The 20,404-nt window shown below is 37.5% G+C and overlaps 1 protein-coding gene across 4 annotated transcripts in view; it reads right to left on the reverse strand.

Annotated features, from left to right (window-relative positions):
• Positions 1-503: 503 nt before the first annotated feature.
• rcan3 (regulator of calcineurin 3) overlaps positions 504-20,404 on the reverse strand; it is a 101,817-nt gene continuing 81,916 nt past the window's right edge. For all 4 annotated transcript variants that reach the window (XM_028818917.2, XM_028818920.2, XM_028818921.2 and 1 more), the window contains 3 exons: positions 7,021-7,194; positions 6,306-6,477; positions 504-4,143 (listed from right to left, as the gene is read on the reverse strand). In XM_028818917.2, the coding sequence (XP_028674750.1) occupies positions 3,986-4,143; positions 6,306-6,477; positions 7,021-7,194 (504 nt within the window). In that variant the 3' untranslated portion in view covers positions 504-3,985. The remainder of the gene's footprint in view (positions 4,144-6,305; positions 6,478-7,020; positions 7,195-20,404) is intronic.

Genomic DNA, 20,404 nt, shown 5'->3' on the forward strand with positions numbered 1-20,404 from the left:
CTCTGTGTGTAATGAATCTATGTATATGAGTTTCACTTTTTGAATTGAATTACTGAAATAAAAGAACTTTTCAATGATATTCTAATTTATTGAGATGCGCCTGTAGTGTTGGAGATATTCACTTTTGTTGAGATAAGCAACACTCATTCTTTTTTTGAACCAGTGCTGCAGTGGGCCAGAGCCTAACCCTAGAGCAGTGGGTGCAAGGCTGGAGCCAACTGTGGACAGAGTGGTAGTCTGATTTATGGTCACTTATCAGCCTAGCTGCAGATCTTTGAGATGTAGTATGAAAACCTCAGTACCCGGAGAAAATGGACATGGCAAGAATACGAAACTCCATCATAGGCCTTCAAGAAGCCATGCTAACCAATGCGCCACCATGTCACATTAGCAGACATACAGCACAGAATGCGTATGTTGGAATGTTGCTTCTGTTTAGATTGGTATCTAATTTTCTTTGCTCTGTTTTACAAATGTAGGCTCATTACCAACACTGAGATGAGTTCCAGTTTAAGAAGAGTCTTTTATACACATTGTTATTTGAAACAAATTACATTCAGAATTCTACACAAAAAAGCAGTTAACAGTCAAGTAAAACAACATTGAAAATAATGAAACACATTACATGAAATACAGAGAAAACCATAAATTATTGCTTTTTTGCCACTACAGTACAAGACACAGATTTTTTTTTTAACAAAACAGTGTAACAGTAACAATATTGTTCTTTTTTTGTCGACAAGACAGTAAAGAACTGGGTGCATTTTCAAGAGCCTATTCACCTTCTGATTCGGCCATTAATGTGCAGCCTCTTCTTTACTTTCTAAGCAAATGTCTTCCACTTACCTAAGTGCTTCTTTTTTGCTTTTACCAGACTGATATGGACGGGTTTACTTCGCTGGCTTATATCCAGCAAGGAGGCAGCAGTGACTTTCCTTTTTGTGGTTCATTTACAATGAGCCCCACTATCTCCACAACAGAAAGCAGCAGATCCACGGAGTACAAAGAGCTGCATTCACAGAGCCTTGAAAAGCTGAGGCGAGAGTTTCGGGTATTATGTGTTAGCATGCAGATCCTTTTGTGATTTCCTTCAAGTACATAGGCAGTGTCAGCATCTGTCAGAAGATGACACAAATTTGGGACTGTTGTTATCAGATCATATCTTGTACATTTACTTTTGAATGAATACTAAATATCAATACTAGCAAACATTTTGAAATGTAAAACGTGAGCTAAGGAGCAAAGCACACGCATTATGGATGCCATCACTGCAAACAAGGAATAGGAAAGGAATTTACGTTTACAGTTCTTGTAAAGTGAAGTCAAACATTTTGAAATAAAATATTGCAGTTATCCAAGACGGGTACATGCTGTGAGTATACACGTTTCACATCTTTGATTAAATAACTGCATTTATTTAGTTTTTGCCTGTGGTTCTAACGCTGTAACGTATTAAGAGACACCTGATAGGCAGAGCAGTTCAAGCTCAGGCACTTACTGCCTGTGTGATAACTGGTGTGTAGTAAGATGCATATAATGCTAAAGTATTTTACCCACAATGCCTCTCATAAAAAAGGTAGAGTCAGTGGGTGGTTCATTCCAATTTACTGTACTTGAGTTAAGTATGAGACTGACATTTATGAGCGTCTCCAGGTGTTCTTAACTAAAAGACAGAAAAAAGAAAATGAAACCACCAAGATTCAGCAGAGTACTGACATTTACATACTGTTCAGAAAGATACAGCAAAAAGAAAAAGTTGTCCGATATTGTCAATGCTCCATGCAGAAAACTTCAAAAGTGGTCAAAGGTCCAAGCCTCCACGATACTGCACGTGCTAAATAAAGCTCATCTGAAAATAAGGGAAGGAAAGAGAGGACCTTTGTTTTCCATATCATTCAGACGAGTCGCGATTCACTGAGGGAGGCTCTTTTGTAAGTTTCTTCTTGTCACAAATGTGAGAAGGGAAGTGCCCCGTTGTGATCATTATCCCCACTGCTCCCCTGAAAGATTAAGTGAAGCAGAAACACTTCAGGTGGGAAGTAATAATCCAAAATGCAGAGCCATAGAGCCTAATGTATTGTGATAGCAGCCCTAGATGGGATGAGGCCTTCCATTTCACTTTTTAACAGATACACCCTTCTAAGGCTTTTCAAAGACATTTACAATGCATTTAGAACATTAAATATACATTTAAAAATATGACATTTAACAGATTGAACAAACATTTTATTTGTATGAGAAAATGCACCCAGTTTCCCCAACAGACACTAAAATGCTATACAAACGTGATAATCTGACGACGTGTTCCTTAAATCGATGCTCTGCCTCTGAACGGTTCTCAATCTGAATGGAGCTGCAGAGCGTCAGGCTAAGTCCAACCTGTGCCATTCATCTGAACCTCTTGGACCAATTGACTCCACTTCTGACATTCTGAAAAAGGCAATCTGCAGTTTCAGGTAGCTTTTACGAATTTAGCCAACATCCTTCACTTACACTGTGTAGGCGTCAGGACTTAAAACAGCAGTCAAAGTGCCATGTAATTACGAATAAAAAGCACTGAGCAAATCCACAACGCTAGAGCCTGGTCTGCCAGATTTGCCTGTTTAAAAATGTTACTTGCAGTTATGTCCCCAGCCAGTATGATGCATGTTTCAAAGCTGAAAGCAACTTAAACGTTACGTTACATTCTGAGCATATTCTACTTGACTCTAGGGAATCTAGTCTATTTTCTGGTAGTAAATAATAGAATACACATGCAGAACCGTGTCCTTTTCTGGCTACACTTCTTACTTTACAAAGAAAATTTCCATATATACACCTTCTATTCCACAAACAATGCAAAATACAAAAGTTAAAATGTTTACTTTTATTTTCTTTATACTATTTACTCTGGCCTACATTTATTTTAAGATCTTTCCTATCATTTTATCTGAAAAACAAAAGGTAGGTAGAATATTAAAAAAAAATATATATATACAACAAACATGGAAACCAAGTTATGAAATGACCAATAATCTGGAACAAAATTACTAGTGTTTTTTAAAAAAAAAAAAAAAAAAGGGATATTTGATATTTTCAGGGTTAAGTTTTGCCAACTGCTTCTTGAAATGCGATTTGTACGTATACTTTTATTATTTGGCCTGTCATATGTACTGGACTTATTTGTGCGCACGTATTTATAACTGGTGTTGGTAACACTTCTTTAAGGTAAAGTACATAAACACAAAAGTCTAAATACATTTGTATCTCTGTAAAAATGTACACAAAAATGTAAACACACATTGGTCACCTGTTACCGTCAAGTGCCACACATCACTGCACAATACTCTCCCTGTTTTTACATGTTAAACATGCATTTTACATCTGATGTATTACATGTTATTTTTTTTCATTTGTTCAAAGTATAAGTACAAAACATCTAAAATGTGTATACATTTTTAGGGGGAATTTCTTATGTTTATAGTGTGTGTGTATATGTATATACTGCATTTAATAGGCATAGTGATTTAGATTATTATATGAATTTGTTTTTCAGTTTTATGCTTCTTATTTCCACAAATATTTGATTCTTTTGTAAAGAGCTGTATATACTAAACCTCTGTGAGTAAAACAAACTCCGATCAAAACTTCTTAAGCTAAATATTTTTTATAAATCACATCTATTAGGTTTTTGAAATGTAAAACAGAAGTTACTTTTACACAAAGGTCCCTCTGCTCAGTCTTGAATAAACTTTCAAGCTATGCTGCATAACAAAATACAATCAAACAAGCAAATTAAAAAACAAAAAAACAATGCGAGAAAGTGCTTTGGATGAAAACAGTATGTGGACTTGGCTTTCAAGAATGCAACAGTACCCATGAGCTCAGCTTTATAGTCTTCTGCGCTTAGAGAACCACTACTCACCCTAGTCTGGTATTTGCATTTGTCTGATTATTCATGCAACATATCTTAAATAAGATATGAAAAGAACAAAATAATGCCATTTTAATTAAATAATTGTGGTAGAGCTTCTGGGCGTCTTGTTGGAATGATCTTCTGTTTCGGTGGCTTGGCGTCCTCTTCTTCTTCAGTCTCACTCTCACAGACATGTACCACGACACTGGGGGTTGACTCTGTCCCTGCATGAAGCTCATATTTCTCTCCTATGGAGAAAAAAAAATACAACACATTGCAAGATGATTCCCACTTAATAAGTACAGGGTGAGTCAAAATTAGGTTAACATTTGAATGGTGGAAACAATTTATTCACAATGCACACTTCATATGTGAAAGATAATTTACAGGAATGTCTCAACCTCTTCGCCATCATGTTCAACACATGTACCATATGTGGCACATAAATTGTATACAAGTACATACATAGCAGTACTGTTAGTGTTAACATAATTTTGACTCGCCCTGTATTTGTTTTAACTAAAAGAACAAATTGTATTCAAGGTTCTCCTTCCTTTTGTAAACTCTTTGCTTACATATTATTTAATGTGAAATAGGTAGCCCAGTTACTGTTAGAACTTTTTTCTTATTACTACTAGGGGGCTTTGCCCCCTGCTCGCTTCGCTCAGCAACCCCCATGCGGGCCCTACGTGCTAGTCATTTCCTGGATCTGCCGCCTGCGTCGAATTGTGCTGTGCTTTTGGATAAACACGAATATCAACTCTGTCTTTGATATCTGTCTTTTGAAACTATTATCTCTGACAATTCGTCACGTGTTCGTTTATTATATATGCGAGCGTGATCTTTCGGATTCATATAGAAATCCAAGAAAACTTATTTGTCTGTGTTTTTCAGATAGATTTTGTGTAAAGTGCGATACTTTTGGATGTATGGATTTGTATCCATTATTGGCTGTAGAATTTCTAATACATCCAATCATTTAACCCTATTGATGCCACGTTGGATCGCTTCTCCGTGATCATAAATATAAACCTGACTGAATTGTGGTTTCTTTGAAATTAAACTTGTAGGAGCTTTAATTGTTGCGGGACTACACATTCTCATAGTGTATGGTCCTGAATCGTGTAAATCTACGTATTGAACATTGAATGATGCGAATACGAACAGATTATTGTAGATGCGGATATTTTGTCTGTAGAGTTTGTGGATTTCACTTTCACCAAATAACAAATCTTTTAATTCTCGCAGATAGGCCTCTTCATTGGGAAGAAACACTCCTTTTACCTGATGGCAACACAGAATTAGACGATCTACAAGTCTCCGACTTAAACTTTAAAGCCGAACAATATCTACATACTTCTGTCATATCACCTATGGCCATATATTTAATCTCTTTTTGCTGTTCTGGTATTTCACCGAGTAATAATTTCCGTTTGTTAGTGCTAATGCAATGTTTACTATCAGACTTTCCAATTTTAGTACTTTCATTATCTTCAACCTGCTCTGCATGTGTATCGCACCAACATTTTTTAACCTCTTCACGATGTTCTACTTTGTCTTCTACTCTTGTTTTTTTATTTCTGACCCCTCTTGGACCTGCTAGGTTTTCAATTCCACTTGGTCTGGGCTGATTATAACTTTCTTTATTTCCAGAATCTCTTGGCACAAAGTCTCGTCTCGCTGAAAATGTCTCGTCTCGTCCCAGAATTTTTTTATATAATAGAGAGATATGTGCTTGAATAGAGTTTTAAAATTCAATTAACAGTATAAATAAATGCTAACAAAGTAAAATTTGCTTTGTATTAACTGAAAGATTGTCAGAGGTAACCACCAAAGCCACCCAGCATTTATGATGGAGTACAATAGTTTTGTTAATCCAGTCTGTCCTCATTCAGTACGTGGCACTATAGTGCATCATGACACCTATTCGATTATCTCCTCTCCTAGACTTCTAGTTATGGTTTGTACATTTTTTAGCACAATTCTCTTGCTGAACAGTAGAGGGCATTGTTACACCAGAGGAGAACTTGAGTGCTCTTAGCAATAACTGAAAAGAAAATGGGCGCAACTCATAAAGCCGCAGGAGACTTGAGTGTTAAAGTTTGGAAATTGCTGTCTTTTTAAGGCATGGGACATACTAACTGGCAGCATAAACAAACAAATTCAGAGATTTTCAAAGGTGAGCCATGGGAGACATTACAATTAACAATGAGAATAAAATGAGTAACAGCTATCTGTTCATTTAGTTCATTATATAATACAAACAATGAGGAAAATTCCTTTAAAAGCACGCTTTCTATTAAACAACAGCATATTTCTAAACATTGATCAGAATATCTGAAAATAGGGAGCTGGATTACCGCATTTAATGCTGGCTATCTCAGTGAATTTGTTTACTTTAAATACATACCTGGCCCCAGCTTGGCAACAGCACACAGCAAATCATAATTGATGACTGGTGTTGCATCCTCAATCTGACTCCAGCCCACTGGTGGGGAGGCGGGTGGCGAGATGAGGAACTGTTTGACAGGCTGAGGAGGTGCCAAGTAAGATTTGTCCATGTCTTCACTGGCGTTCTGCACCTGATTTGTGAAAATAAACACAAGGAGATCAGGAGAAAAGTCAGGACAAAAGCCTTCACCACTAAACACCTGACTGATGTGCAATAGAGCACACAGCCATATGAAGAAAAAAAAATGATTAAATACAGAAGAATTGTGAGTCAGGGTTTAATTAAAACATCACTGACCTAGAAAGTGGCGTTCTGTAGGCACAAAAAGTAGTTAATATCAAGCATCAGGGTATAAAGCATTCTAAAGCAAGAGATTACATCTTGCCTGAAGAAGGGGCCTGAGTTGCCTCGAAAGCTTGCATATTGTAATCTTTTTAGTTAGCCAATAAAAGGTGTCATTTTGCTTGGCTTTTCTCTACATTCACAATGGCTAACACGGTACAACACCCTAGTAAAGCAAGAGAGGAAACAGGTCCAGAATGCACACAAGTGAACCAGTGTGATTTTGTAGGCCATTGACAACAGATGACACACTGCCATAAGGTTCTTAATCAAACACATTAGCCTTCTTGCTAACAGATGCAAAAAAGCATGTGACAGGTGCTGGTTTTACCTGTGCAAAGTAAAGTTTGAGTTTTTTTCCATTAAACTCTGATTCATGAAGCTCTATTCTGGCTCTGGCTGCGGTTTCTGGTGTGCTGAAGTTGATTCGCACCCTTCTAAAGCTTTTGAAGAGCTGGAATGTGACATGTTCGTCATAGATTCGGAAGAGAGCCTCAAATCGTTCCTAGAGGGAATAACACAAAATTCAGCAATGAGTATCCAGCTACTCAACCTTCACTTTTGAAAAGAGTGAATGAGGCATCTTAACAAGTTAAGGAAAAAAAAATCAGACCAGATGTAAAAACTACAGCTTAAAATGTGAAACTCTTTATTTTCTACAATGTAAAGTACTTTTGGAAAGAGCAGGACTTGATCCAAAAATCTTTCAGGAAATATTCCATTGATTATGTGATCAGCTGCACCTTGTAATAAAAAAATAGAAGCTAGAAAGGCAAAAGAGGCAAATGTGTTTGTTCACAGATTGATTCAGACTATTCTTTCATCCAGAGGTTTTTTTTCAGAATTGGTAACAATGAACTACTACTTACCAGTGGCATACCTACATTAATGGCAGACAGGGCCCTTCTCCCAAAGTGCAAGAAGTTAAGTAAGTAGAAAATTTGCCTCAATAAGGAATATGGTATTATATATTATTATTTACTGTATGTAATGATATTATATTATGAGTATTTGTTTACGTTTCTGCTTTCCTAATATTTGATGCTAATGTTGAGATATCTTGTAATACTGTGTGTCATTGAGTGGTTGTACAGTATGGCAAAGTAATACAGTATACATTTCTTCATTTTGTGTCATTTGTTATGGCATTTTTTGGCTAACATTGTATCATCACAGTTGCTGGTGGCCTAATACATTCAGAAAACTAGAGCTTCTTCCACACAAAGCTTACTGGAGGCCATCTGCATCCTTTGCTGCCCTCCAAGGCCACTACAACCCCTTCAGTTTTGCACTGCCCCTTCATTGCAGCTCCAGCGATCTTTTCTTTATCGCATCCTCACACACATACACATTCCTACCACCATCTCCGTCTCACATTGCTCACTTGGGCTCAGAGGTAATAACACCTGCACTCACTTTCCCCAACTCTGTCAGTCAATCTGAGCCAGCATCTCCTTATTTACTGGCGGCCATGTACACAGACCAGTGGATTTAAGCAGGTCTTATGAGTCCTGCTCTTTAAGTGTTTGATCATCTCTGCCATGTCCCCCTTTCATTCACTCTTTCTCATACACCCGGATGGCTCTGAGCCTTCTGACAGCATCTCTCTTAACAGGCTTTCGTGACCCCCACCAGAATTTTCATGACAAAAACACCACTATTGCCTATATGAACCACACATCTCTTAACGAATGAATGATTATAAATTTACTTGTTAGACCGGTCTGGCAGGTTTGCACTCCAGTGGCATCTGAATCATGGTTGTTTTAGTTCACACACTTCAGATACTGTATATGCCTAACTGAATGAAGCAAGAGACTTCAATACAGTTTGTGTGCGTCATGCCCAGGATGTGGCACAATTTTCAGATTGCTGTGCTTGTCTTCTAACAGAAATGAATATTATTACTCACCATAAACATTTTTTACCCACAATTCTTTTTAAATTTAGTATAAAGTTTTCAATCACATCTGCTTTTTCAGATTTTAGGGTGTTATAACATATTCTGCATTGTGCTGGTGTCCCATTCATTTATGTCTTGTGCCCAGTGACACCAGTACAGGTTATGATCTCCTTTGGGCTGAAATTCGATTGGCATACTTGAGAATGCTGTTACATACAGATACAAAGTATTGAACCACTCTCCAGTGACCACCTAAACAGATGATCGTGCAAACAGTGGTCTTCACAAGACACAGAATTAGATGAACGAAGTCCACTGTAACAGAATTGTGTTTCTGGGACAAAAACACCACTTAGAAATAACAGAACAGGGCAATGTCATACAGAATGCCTTCATAATTTCCTTTGTGTGCCAGTGTGGGTAGTACTACGGTCACCAGGGAGTGTTATGTTCTGTATGTGTGCTGGCTGCCCTGGAAGGACAAGAGAAAGGAGTACCCATATGTTGAAGAGAGAGATGCCACCTAGACAGAAGCACATAATGCTTTCCCAGGATGCTGAAGAGCTGGTGACCCATCTGTAGGCAGGTATATGTGTTGTTTCTATAAAAGAGAATGAAGCCAGGCAGGGAATCCGAGTAATACAGGGCACATGGTCCCAGAAGGGAATATTTGGGACTGTGTTGTTGTTGTAAAAGACCAGGTGGTATGGATGCTGCCAGGGAGATCCAGACTTGTAGAGGCAACTAAAGGGCAACTAACAGTTCAGCGGTGCAAGCTGCCCGAGGGAGTTCTAGCCTTATGTCACTGGAGCAGATACAGGGTCAACACCAACTCAAGAAATGATGAGGTGGTATATTTTAGTCTGGAGTAGAGACAGTTGGTGACAAAAGCTCAATTGATGGGAGAAAAGAAAGGCCATGGTAGAGAGGGAAAGAGAGATGGAAGACGACAAGGGAACAATTGTGTGTAGTATTATGGTGGGTAAGTGGGTGAGTTATCTTTCAGGACAAATGGGGGTAGGCCCAGAAGGACAGCCAAGTTTTGGTTTATTTATTTGTACTTTGTTATTCCTGTTGTGATGTTTACACCTTTGGATTATTTAATGAAGGTTGTGCACATATTTTTTGCACGTTTTGCTTAAAACTATTATTTTTATATTTATAGAACCTGGGGTGGGCTGGCGCCCTGCCCGGGGTTTTTTTCCTGCCTTGCGCCCTGTGTTGGCTGGGATTGGCTCCAGCAGACCCCTGTGACCCTGTAGTTAGGATATAGCGGGTTGGATAATGGATGGATGGATAATATTTATGCCACCATTTTGTGAACTGTTTACTCCTGAGTTCAGTCGCAGTTTTTTTACATTTTTTAAATGGTTCCAGAACAGGACAACGTCATGCAGAATGCCTTCGTAATTTCCTTTGTGTGCCAGTGTGGGTAGTACTATGGTCACCAGGGAGTATTATGTTCTGTATGTGTGCTGGGTGCCCTGGAAGGACAAGAGATAGGAGCACCCATATGTAGAAGAGACAGAGATGCCACCTAGACAGAAGCACCTAGTGCTTTCCCAGGATGCTGAAGAGCTGGTGACCCATCTGTTGGGAGGTATGTGTGTTGTTTCTATAAAAGAGAATGAACATATGATGACTGTAAAGCTTTGAGGTCATAGATCACCACGTTCGCTGCATTATGATGTCATCTTTGAACGCCTTTACAGTACTTTGCAATGGTGTGGGAACCATCACTGTACAAGTCTGAATTACCTGAACTATTATTAAGTGTGCTATTTTCCAATCAAGAGTCCTTGCAAATGTCCTTCTTCTGTATCTTTTGATTTAATGCTTACGCTTTGACTCTTTGGTTGGCTAGATCTTGTGGTTTCTGATTCTGGCATGGCTTTAGGCTTTGGTTTCTTCCCGCATATTTGGGGCTTCCTCACAACTAAGCTGTGGCCATTTCTTGTGGGCAGAGTATAATGCATGTAGTCATCTCTCCCTTGTGTTATTTTTTCAAAAAACATTTTTATGTCTTTTATTCTGTTCAAAGTAAAAGGTTCACTTTACTGACAACCAGCTTTAAGGGGATGTGTACATTGACAGTTCTGCAAAGTGCAATAGTGTAATACTAATGCAAAACTGAGCATCCATGTTAGAAAAGAACTTATCAGGAAGGGCATCAATATGCTTATAGGAGCTATTCCATGGCAAAGTTAGGTGGCAGTATTCACATAGCAATAATGTTCTGGGTTCATAATACTGTAAATCTCACCATCTTGTATGAGTGATAAAGAGAAAGCTACTGTTTAAAAACACACACCTGGAATATTATAGAAGGCATGAGAAAGACTGAAACAACATTTTTAAAAAAATGTAGATTTTATTTATTTATTTTTTTGCTTATTTGGTACTACTTTTACCACAAGTAAATGCCCTATGGTGCACTGGTTAGTGCTGCTGCCACAAATCTCTAGTGCCCTGGGTTACATTTCCAGCGCAGTTTGTGTGATTTCCCTTATTGACTTTTGTGTTTTCTCTGGAAACTCTAATTTCCTCGTGCATCCCAAAAACAAGCACAATAGGCTGACAGGTGACTCTAAATTGTTTCTCTACGAGTAAATATGCCCGCTGTGGAATGGCACTGGCTGCTAGGTTAGGCTGTGGCAGCCGGTATTGTAATAAGTGGGTTTGGAAAATAAATTATTAAGAATAATACCACATATTATCCTGAGAATATTATCCCCTACTGTGCCATGTAGCTTTGGCATCATCATCATCATCATCATCCTATGGGGATGCTTCTTTATATTTGGGTGTGAAAAGTTCAGAAAATAGAAAGTAAAAATGTACATCATGTAGCTGGATAGAAGCTGGAGTTTGACAGAAGATTCATTTTTCTGGCAGGAGACCCAAAGCCATGCTATTGTGGCTTAAAAATAAAAAAGTAAATGTTCTAAAAGTGCCCAAACACAATATGACGCAAAATTCAATGAAGAGGATGTGGCAAGAGTTACGATGTGCTGCTGTCTGTTGACCCTGGTCCAGCATTTGAGAGCTTGAACAAAAATGGAGGAGAATTACAGTGTCAAATAAGAAAAGCCAATTGAGACTTGCTTTTAGAAATTAATTGCTGTAATTTTCACCAAAGCAGACACTAACAAGTAAAGACTTGAGAAAAGAATATGTCATCTTTGGGCTTATTTGTGTGTCTATGTTATTTGGAGAATTTTATTCCTATTTGCATTATAGGGTTTTTATTAGTGTCATAAAAGCCCAGTTAAATACAATAACATTTCTCATATAATATGATTAATGTTTATCTCCACAGTGTAACGTTACAAAGAGAAACCACTTGAAAGTCAACTGGTATTCAAGGAAGAGTGTTGAGTGAAAAAGAGCTGTAACTCTAAGGTAGTAGCAATACACAACCAAGCAGAGGATATTTTTTAGGTTAACAGTAACACTCCTGTTTTCATTCTTGCTAAACAAAGGACTACAACAATCTTTCATTAAAGAGGAGACCCCTCTAAATTAAACCGCAGAGGCAGAGTAAGTTAGGATCCCAGAATTCCAGGAGTCATTGGCAGATTCATTTTCTTAAGCGTCCCCGCTTTTTTGGTATTACTTCTTACAGAACTCTTCAGTTAGGGAAGACAAAGCCAGACTCAGCCACAAAAGCTTTTGGTTAAGGAGTTTCTATTAGGGAGAATTCCTAGGCTAGCCCAAGGGGCTAAAAGCTTAAATATTTTAAGGATGATTATGTAATTTAACTGAGGTGACCACCACTTCATTCCAAAGCATACTCAATTAAGAGATTAAGTACCGCACTTGAAGAAACAAAATATTCTCTGGAAGTTGAAAAGAAAACAACAAATGTAAATAATTAATGGCCTTTGGATTCTATTCAGAACAACGTGACACCAAGAGAACTTCCAAGACTAATCAGGAAATGGCCAAATGTCAAGTTGAGCAGCCATCTGCCAAGCATTACGCTGCTACTGTGTCACTGGAAAAGGGACAACATGTTACGTTATACTGCTTTGCATGCCGATTTTTCTTTTTTTTTTAAAACAACTTTGACAAAGATATATTTCCATTAGGTAAAATAATCTTTTTTTGGAATGCCAAAGTTGTAACTTTTGCAGACTGAAACAGCATTGCAAGTTGTTCAAGACATATACTAATACAATGCACAATATATTAAAATATTGTTTTAGAAAATTCAGTGTATTACAAATGCAGGATTATTTTTCAGCAATACCAAAAGACGTGAGAATCAATTCTGTGACTTAAACATGACATTTACCTACTGTATGGCTTTCTGATATTATTAAAGGCCCATCTCACCCCAACCCAGTGTACTGTATTAAGTTCCTGCTTGGAATGGTTTTCCTGTGTTAATTCCACAGCATCTGTCTGTCACTTAGTGTTTGAATAAAGATCTCTAGTTGAATCACCAGACTCATTTCCTGTCACATGGACACATTTTGTCAAGCTGTCAAATGTGTGTTGTGGTTCTTCTGGTAGTATGACGCCCTGTTTACCAGTTATGATTGCATCAAGGAGACAGAAGCTATGCCTTGTACATTCATCCATTATACTTGGAGTGAGGATATCCTCAGCTTCATGTGCGGGAGGGAGTCAAGAAACAAGAAAGGGCAGCTGCTGGGAAACAGAAGGGGTTGGATTCCAGTGTAGTGCATTTTCCTTTGAAGAAAAGACAGTAAAGCTACATGATGATACAGTACATTCTGATGTGTCTTTATGTAGAAAATATGCAGCTGGTCACAATTTTAAAAAGCACACTGTGCTTCTCCACTGTGAGAGCTTTAATATATAATTGATTTTTCATGGGTGCTGCAGGTTACCTGCATTAAAAAGCTGGATAAATAAGTGTGAACAGCGCTTTAGGGAGCAGTATTCTTGGTATTCCCTCTAAACCTTTAAAAACCCCGTAAAGACTCTCTTTTTAATGAGTTTTGCTTTTCCAGATTTTAAAATTCTATGGAAATAGTAGCATCAGTTTTGCAAAGCTGTATGCTATATGAAACGTGGCCGTTTTGCTCATCACAACTTACTAGTATTAAATCCCGTTAAAATAACCTTTAGGAAGTACATCCATTTTCTGGCATTTATTTGACTGCATCGCACAACATGTTCTAACAGATGGAACAACAGTGTGTTAGTATTTCTGTTGCAATGCAATGCAGCGTCTCTCTCTCTCCAACATCCACTGTTGCAAGCCAGCAGCTTTTCAATTCTGCTGAAGCATAAGATTTTATTTAAAAACTTTTTAAAGTACATGCTTTTTATTAAGCTAGATAAATAACACGGGGGAAAATGTTTTTTTTAGAAGAGGCTCATTAAATCAATACATAGATAAATGAAAATACATGTACACACCCACACAGACACACAAAGATCTGAAAACAGACCAGAAGGGTGGAAAAGGAAGAACGTTAAAAAGAAAGAAAAATGTCTGACTTTATAGGTACAGTCCCAGTGAGGCATTATGCAGGCATATTGCTGTTGGTATAAAGGAGCCCTATTTGCGTTTATTATCACACTTTTGGTGGATAATTTGTTGGCTGAAAGTCCTCAGTGTTAGTGTGTCAGAGAGAGGGTATGCAGCATTGTTCATAATGCCTATCAGTTTTGTTTTAATTCTCTCCTTCACTGTTACTTCCAGGAGTTCCAGAGTGTGTCCCATAACTAAGCCTGCTTTTTTAATTAGCTTCTTGATTCAGTGGGCCTCTCTTGAAGTGATGTTACCGGCCCAGCACAACACAGCGCAGAAAATCACAGAGATAGATAGATAGATAGATAGATAGATAGATAGATAGATAGATAGATAGATAGATAGATAGATACTTTATTAATCCCAAGGGGAAATTCACATTTGTAGAACATGTGAAGGATATCATTAACCACATTAAAAGAGTGTAGCCTCCTAAGAATAAAAGAGTCTGCTCTGCCCTTTCTTATGTAGTTCAACTACTGTATGTTATGAGACCAGTGCAGGCTGTCACTGATGTGGACCCTCTAGGGGGTCACTACCTCTACATCCACTCCCTGAGTAGTGACCACCGGATTCCAGTTCCTTGGTTTTGCTGATGTTTAGTTGAAGACAATTCTCTCTCTCTCTCATATATATATATATATATATATATATATATATATATATATATATATATATATATAGTCTTTGTTTTCCCTTCTTTTTGAAATTCCTAATCATATTTGCTCCCCCTTCTTCTAGTAAATCACAAATAAGGAAACAAAAAAGTAGAAAAGGCTAGTCTCAAATGTGCTCAGCATGATGAAAAAAGATTATAACCTCTAGCTCTAAGAAAGGATACCGGATTTAGAAGGGCAGTAAACTTTGTCCGTCTTCAATCAATTGTATTTTTTCTAATTTCACATAGCCATTTTTAATGTAGAATTGGCACAGGGAATTCTATTAATTAAAATTGGATTTCAAGCTATTATTATTGGCAGTTACATTAGGATGATCACTAAATATAGATACTTTATCAAGGATTATAAAATAATGTCTGTTGATATTCCAGTGGTCTTTGGCACTAAGGTAAAAAAGGGATGTTCAACAGATTTTCAATGAAAGGTGAAGCCAAAACAAGTGGTCAAGGGAGGTAGGAACCTGGAAGGCCTTTTTACATGTGTTGTTTATAAAGAATTATAATGTGTACAATTTTTAATTCTGTTATTCCATGTCCAACAAAGATTGACAAACAATGTATTCTTTAAAGAATGGATTTCTAGCTCATTATCTGTAGGTGTTACTGTAAGGTCTTCTTCTCAGTGTTGTTTTACAAAATCTAATGGTAAGCTTTTTTGTAGATGCTGTTGTTTTCTAAATAACTCTTTAGTCTTGAAGCTGCTATTTTTTATATGCCTTTTGTGTTGATCTCCCATTGATTAATGTAGTTAATGAAATTGAGAATGAAGCCCTACACAGTGTCCATAAGGTTGATAAAGTTCTTTTTAAAAGTAAGATAAGTTATGGTCAACAAAATAGTGAAACGGCTAATCAGTATTTGTGACATGGTTGTGCAAATGATGTGGAAGAATCCAATCCACTGGGGAGAAGTGCAATTGAAAGTAATGCATCTGTGTCAGAGTCTGTTTTTATTGAGCCCAGATTCTTATGAGCTTTCAACCTGCTGATAATGTCAGGTAATGCACAACATTCAAAAAGGAAGAGATATGAAGCCACCTTTCCATTGCAGCTTGTTGCTGGAACAGGCCGAGTCATATACAGTGTAATAACTGCTCTTTAAGTCAAGATATAGATGTTAACATTTTAAGCTTAAACTACAAATTTTACACTGCGTCAAAACAGATAAATATTTTGCTATGACAAAAACATTTTCAGTTGCTGTCCATTGATGTAAAACATGAAAGCTACAGTATCTGTGGCAGGACATTGGTATCTCTAAAATTGAACTGACAGTTCTTCGACAGGGGGAAGGCAGTCTGTGCCATTTTCAATGGTTTCTACTGAAATCACTTGGACAATGCCACATAGAATGGCATTGGGTAAAAATAAACGGAGCCAGAGAAAGTCGGTGCGTGCATGTGTGTGTCTTAAAGAGAAAATGAGAGAGATGCCCGTTTACACAAAGTGAATGGTAGGAAATTCATTACTTGCATCATTAAATAGATGCCCGTTTCCAGCCAGCCTACCATAAACAGTCCTCAGGTGCTCTTTATCATAAAAGTAAAATGGCAATTATGCTATCTTGCATTATACCAATCTAATCTATTCATTTTCCATTTTTACCACAGAATACTGAAAATCCTTTAATGGAGTAGTATGCGTAAACAAACCTTATAATAACAAATCCAGATTGCTTGCTAGTTACAGAATGTTCATTGCTGCAGATTGTTAAAGTTGCTTAATGTTTAAACACCTTCACTTGCAGAATTCAGCTTAACAGCTTAAACTCATAAACAGGAAGGTTCATCTGTTGCACAGAGTTTGGTTCCAATAGTATTGGAATGCTCCAGGAACACTGGCAATAAATACATTATGGAAAAGAGGAAAAACAACCTGGTTTTGCTTTACTTGTATGGTGCCACGTAGTATTCAATCAACATAGTCAATTAATACTTAAAACATTTTTACTCAAATGAAGTATATTCACTATACTGGTACTCTGTTGCCTACTGGAAAAATAGTGTTTCTATGTTTTATTCACCTAGGTTATAATAAGCTTTGTATTTACTATAAAAGACACTATATAAAATAAAGATATGGTTTATTGAGATGCTTTAATACAGTGTCAAACCAAAAGCTACAACATATTGGATGGATTTTTAAAGTGAAGTGTGTTCAAACTTCAAGGAAGCCAACAAAAATCAGTCAAATTCTCCTAAGTGTAATTTTTTCTTTTTACCATGACTATACTTGGTAAAATGACCCATTTTGAGCCCACAAGAGTGTGTCATTATTGGTTTCTCAATTGAGGCTCCGTGGTCCCTCACAGATCAAAGGGCCCAGGTTTAACTCCAAGCTCATTCAATACCTGTGTGTAGCGCACACATTAAATATGCACATGGCTCCTCCATGAAAATTCTAGATTCCATCCCACATTCCAAACACCCGTATGTTACAAGTATGGGTGACTTTAAACTGAACCAGCACATAGTACCCAACTTAGAACTGGCTCCTGAAATGCATCAGAATGGGTTCCAGCTTTGAGCAGCCTATTACTGGATAAGGTCAATTCACAAAATGAATGAATGGATGGATGTTTTTTTTCAAAAGAATTCATGTGCTGTACACCATTCAGCTCACCTAAATAGCTGATGACATTTTACAACTTGATAGTGGCTCTTTACTTATTTATATGTCCATGTAGGCCTTCCTGAGAAGAGGATGAAGTTACAGACGTGCAAAACACCTGCCTCATCTACCCAAGTCACATCATACTGCGTGCTTCATACAACTAAACACCAATTCTTTTAGTCCTCTTAGGGCTCCAAAAAATTATTTTAGCAAGGCATCACAGATAGGAATTCACGGAAATCTCAGATCCAATTTAGATTAAAAAATGCTTTCTGCCTACTGGCACTGATTATGGAGACTAATTCTAATTTGTCTAATCTAAAGTTTTTAATGGCTACAGTTGTCCTTTTAATTTAGATATTGCCATCAGTTACTTCATGACTAATTAAAAAAACAGGTGTAGATATTTAGGGATAAAATAAATCTTATTAAAACTATTCACCCTGTCAGAAACATGACATAAATAGAACAGCAATTAAAAGATCATTGTCTTCATTGCACAAGTCTGTCCTCGGTTTCATGACAATTAATGACCCGGGTTAAAGAAGATGCCAACCAACACTACAAGTAACCGCACATCATAGATTTAGGAACTATAAAATAAAACAGCCATACTGAAAGTTTTATATCACATAGACTGTTGAAGTCATAACATTCTTCTCATTATTATTATTACTGTGTTCAGTAAGATCATATTCCTCTACAACAGCTTACATATATTTTGTAGAACTGGTGCACAGGCAGGTCAAATAACTTTTTAGGCCGGGTTTATATTTCACACGACGCATGCTCCAGGGGACGCTCCTGCTATGCAAGTGTTTTACGGTGTATACTTGCGCATGTACTTTACGTAAATCTGGAGTAATCCACCAGGTGGGAGTGCGAGATATTATCATGGTGAGAACAGTTTCGGCTTTGCTGTGTTGTAAATTGCCTGGAACACCCATTAAATTCCGATGACACCTTACCGCAATATCTCTGTTTAATGATTAAATCCATCAATCCAGGGAAGTGTCCATTCCAGCTAGCATTGGGCACGAGGCAGAAACAATCCCTAGATGGGGAATCAGCTTATCGCAAGGTGAAGGAAGGAAGGAAACCGGGGCACACTGGAAACCCAGCAGGAAAACATGTAAACTCCAGGCAGGGAACACCAGCGATATGATTCCCTGCGAGACAGCACTGCAACCGCTCCGCCACCGTGTCACCCCGATGTGTGTAATTATTAACAGTATTCATTATTTAAACGAAATTAATTACTTATCTGTAAAATGTAACATACATACTTTAATGCATTTCATCATGAAAGTGATATCAAGTATAAATCTAAGGATTCTAAATGTGCAGAGAGTTGGAATATCATACATTTAATGTGCTCAGTGTGGTGAGCTATTGTTGTTTGCCACTGCTGTCAGGTCAGGAGGAAGCCCCAGAAAAAAAAAGACGGCACAAAAGATGGTATGTGAGACTTTTAAAATGTATGGTGTCATTACAATCGGGAATATGCAACACTTGAATATAAAGGCACCATGAATGCATCTGTATGTTGGCATTTTGCTTCACCACATCAAACCATTCATCAAACATTGAAGCACGCACATTGAACCTACTAGGATCTGCATAGCGACTTTCTGTCACATGTAGATAGTAAACAGAGATTCTGACGTCACGTTCCGACTTTTATCACACTGTGCCCCCCGACTTTTTGCTGGTACTGCAACTTGTGCACGCGTCGCATTAATTTATGAGGAAGTACTCAGAGGAGGCGTCAAATGAACACTGGGAACGTGTGGCAGCCATGATGTGTGCGCATACGCGTTCTGAGCATGAAGTATAAACAAGTCCTTAGGGTTTCTCAGTCTGTCAGAGCTGAGGACTCTCTGGTTGAAAGGCCAATGCCCTGGCCACTATTCCACTCTGCCTACAATATACAAACCATACACAGAAATGGCTAGGCAATCGGGTACCTAATAGTATGAAACATATCTAGAAATTAGGAGCCACAAAATGAATTTAACATTTGTGTGGATTTAAAAAAAGTATTGGCACCTATGATTAACATGAACAAAAAAGTCACATAAAATTAACAGTACAGATAATAAGACATATTTTATGTCCATAAAAGTGGCAGAGCTAAACGGCATTTATTCTACTTCATTTACATCAAAACAAATGTACTTTTTTCCACAAACAATATTCGCAAATGTCACTCAATTAAATTCATGGCTGTGGTGAGCTGCAGCATATCCCTATAGGCACTAGGCATGTAATGTGAGTCCACTACAGAGCCTGCTTAGACACATAATCACACTCACCCATGCCCATCAGTTTAAAATATCCACCATTTACATCTTTGACTAAGTGAGAGAAGGACAGGCCTACCCTTACAAAAATACCCAAAAGTACAGAGAGATTGTGCAAACTCCACAACAGGGCATGAGGTTCAAATCCCAGCTTCTGGATCTGGGAGGCAGCAGAGCCAAACTACTGTGACATCCCATCTCCACAATGTATATGTCAAAAGTATGTGTTTACCACACATTTTCTTTTTGTTTTAACAAAATGAAAAACATTAAATCTGCAGTATGTGTCTCTTTTATTTACATAGAACTTTGCCAGAAGGAACACTTTATGGACCTCCTGTTTAATCAAAATTATATAAATGTATGACAGATTTCATGACAGATTTCAAGCTGTCATGTAAATAAGTGTAAGCAAATCACACATTTACATTTATATGTTGTAAACTTTAAAAGATACTGATTTAATTTAATTTAAAAATGATCATCATTTTCATTCTCTTTGTCCTGATGTGGACGCACTGAGCTACTAGATACAGAAATAGAAACCTTTTGATCGATCCTATTATGGCACAACACCTTCTTTCAAAACCAAGAATTCAGAAGCACATCAGTTATTATTATTACTATTGTATATTAGGTTGACACCTTCATCAAAGGAAATTTATAGGTTTAGAATACAGTAAAACTGTATCTATGTATTTTTTTTTTA

This window comes from Erpetoichthys calabaricus, chromosome 14 (assembly GCF_900747795.2).
Source record: "Erpetoichthys calabaricus chromosome 14, fErpCal1.3, whole genome shotgun sequence".
NCBI classification, from domain to species: domain Eukaryota; kingdom Metazoa; phylum Chordata; class Cladistia; order Polypteriformes; family Polypteridae; genus Erpetoichthys; species Erpetoichthys calabaricus.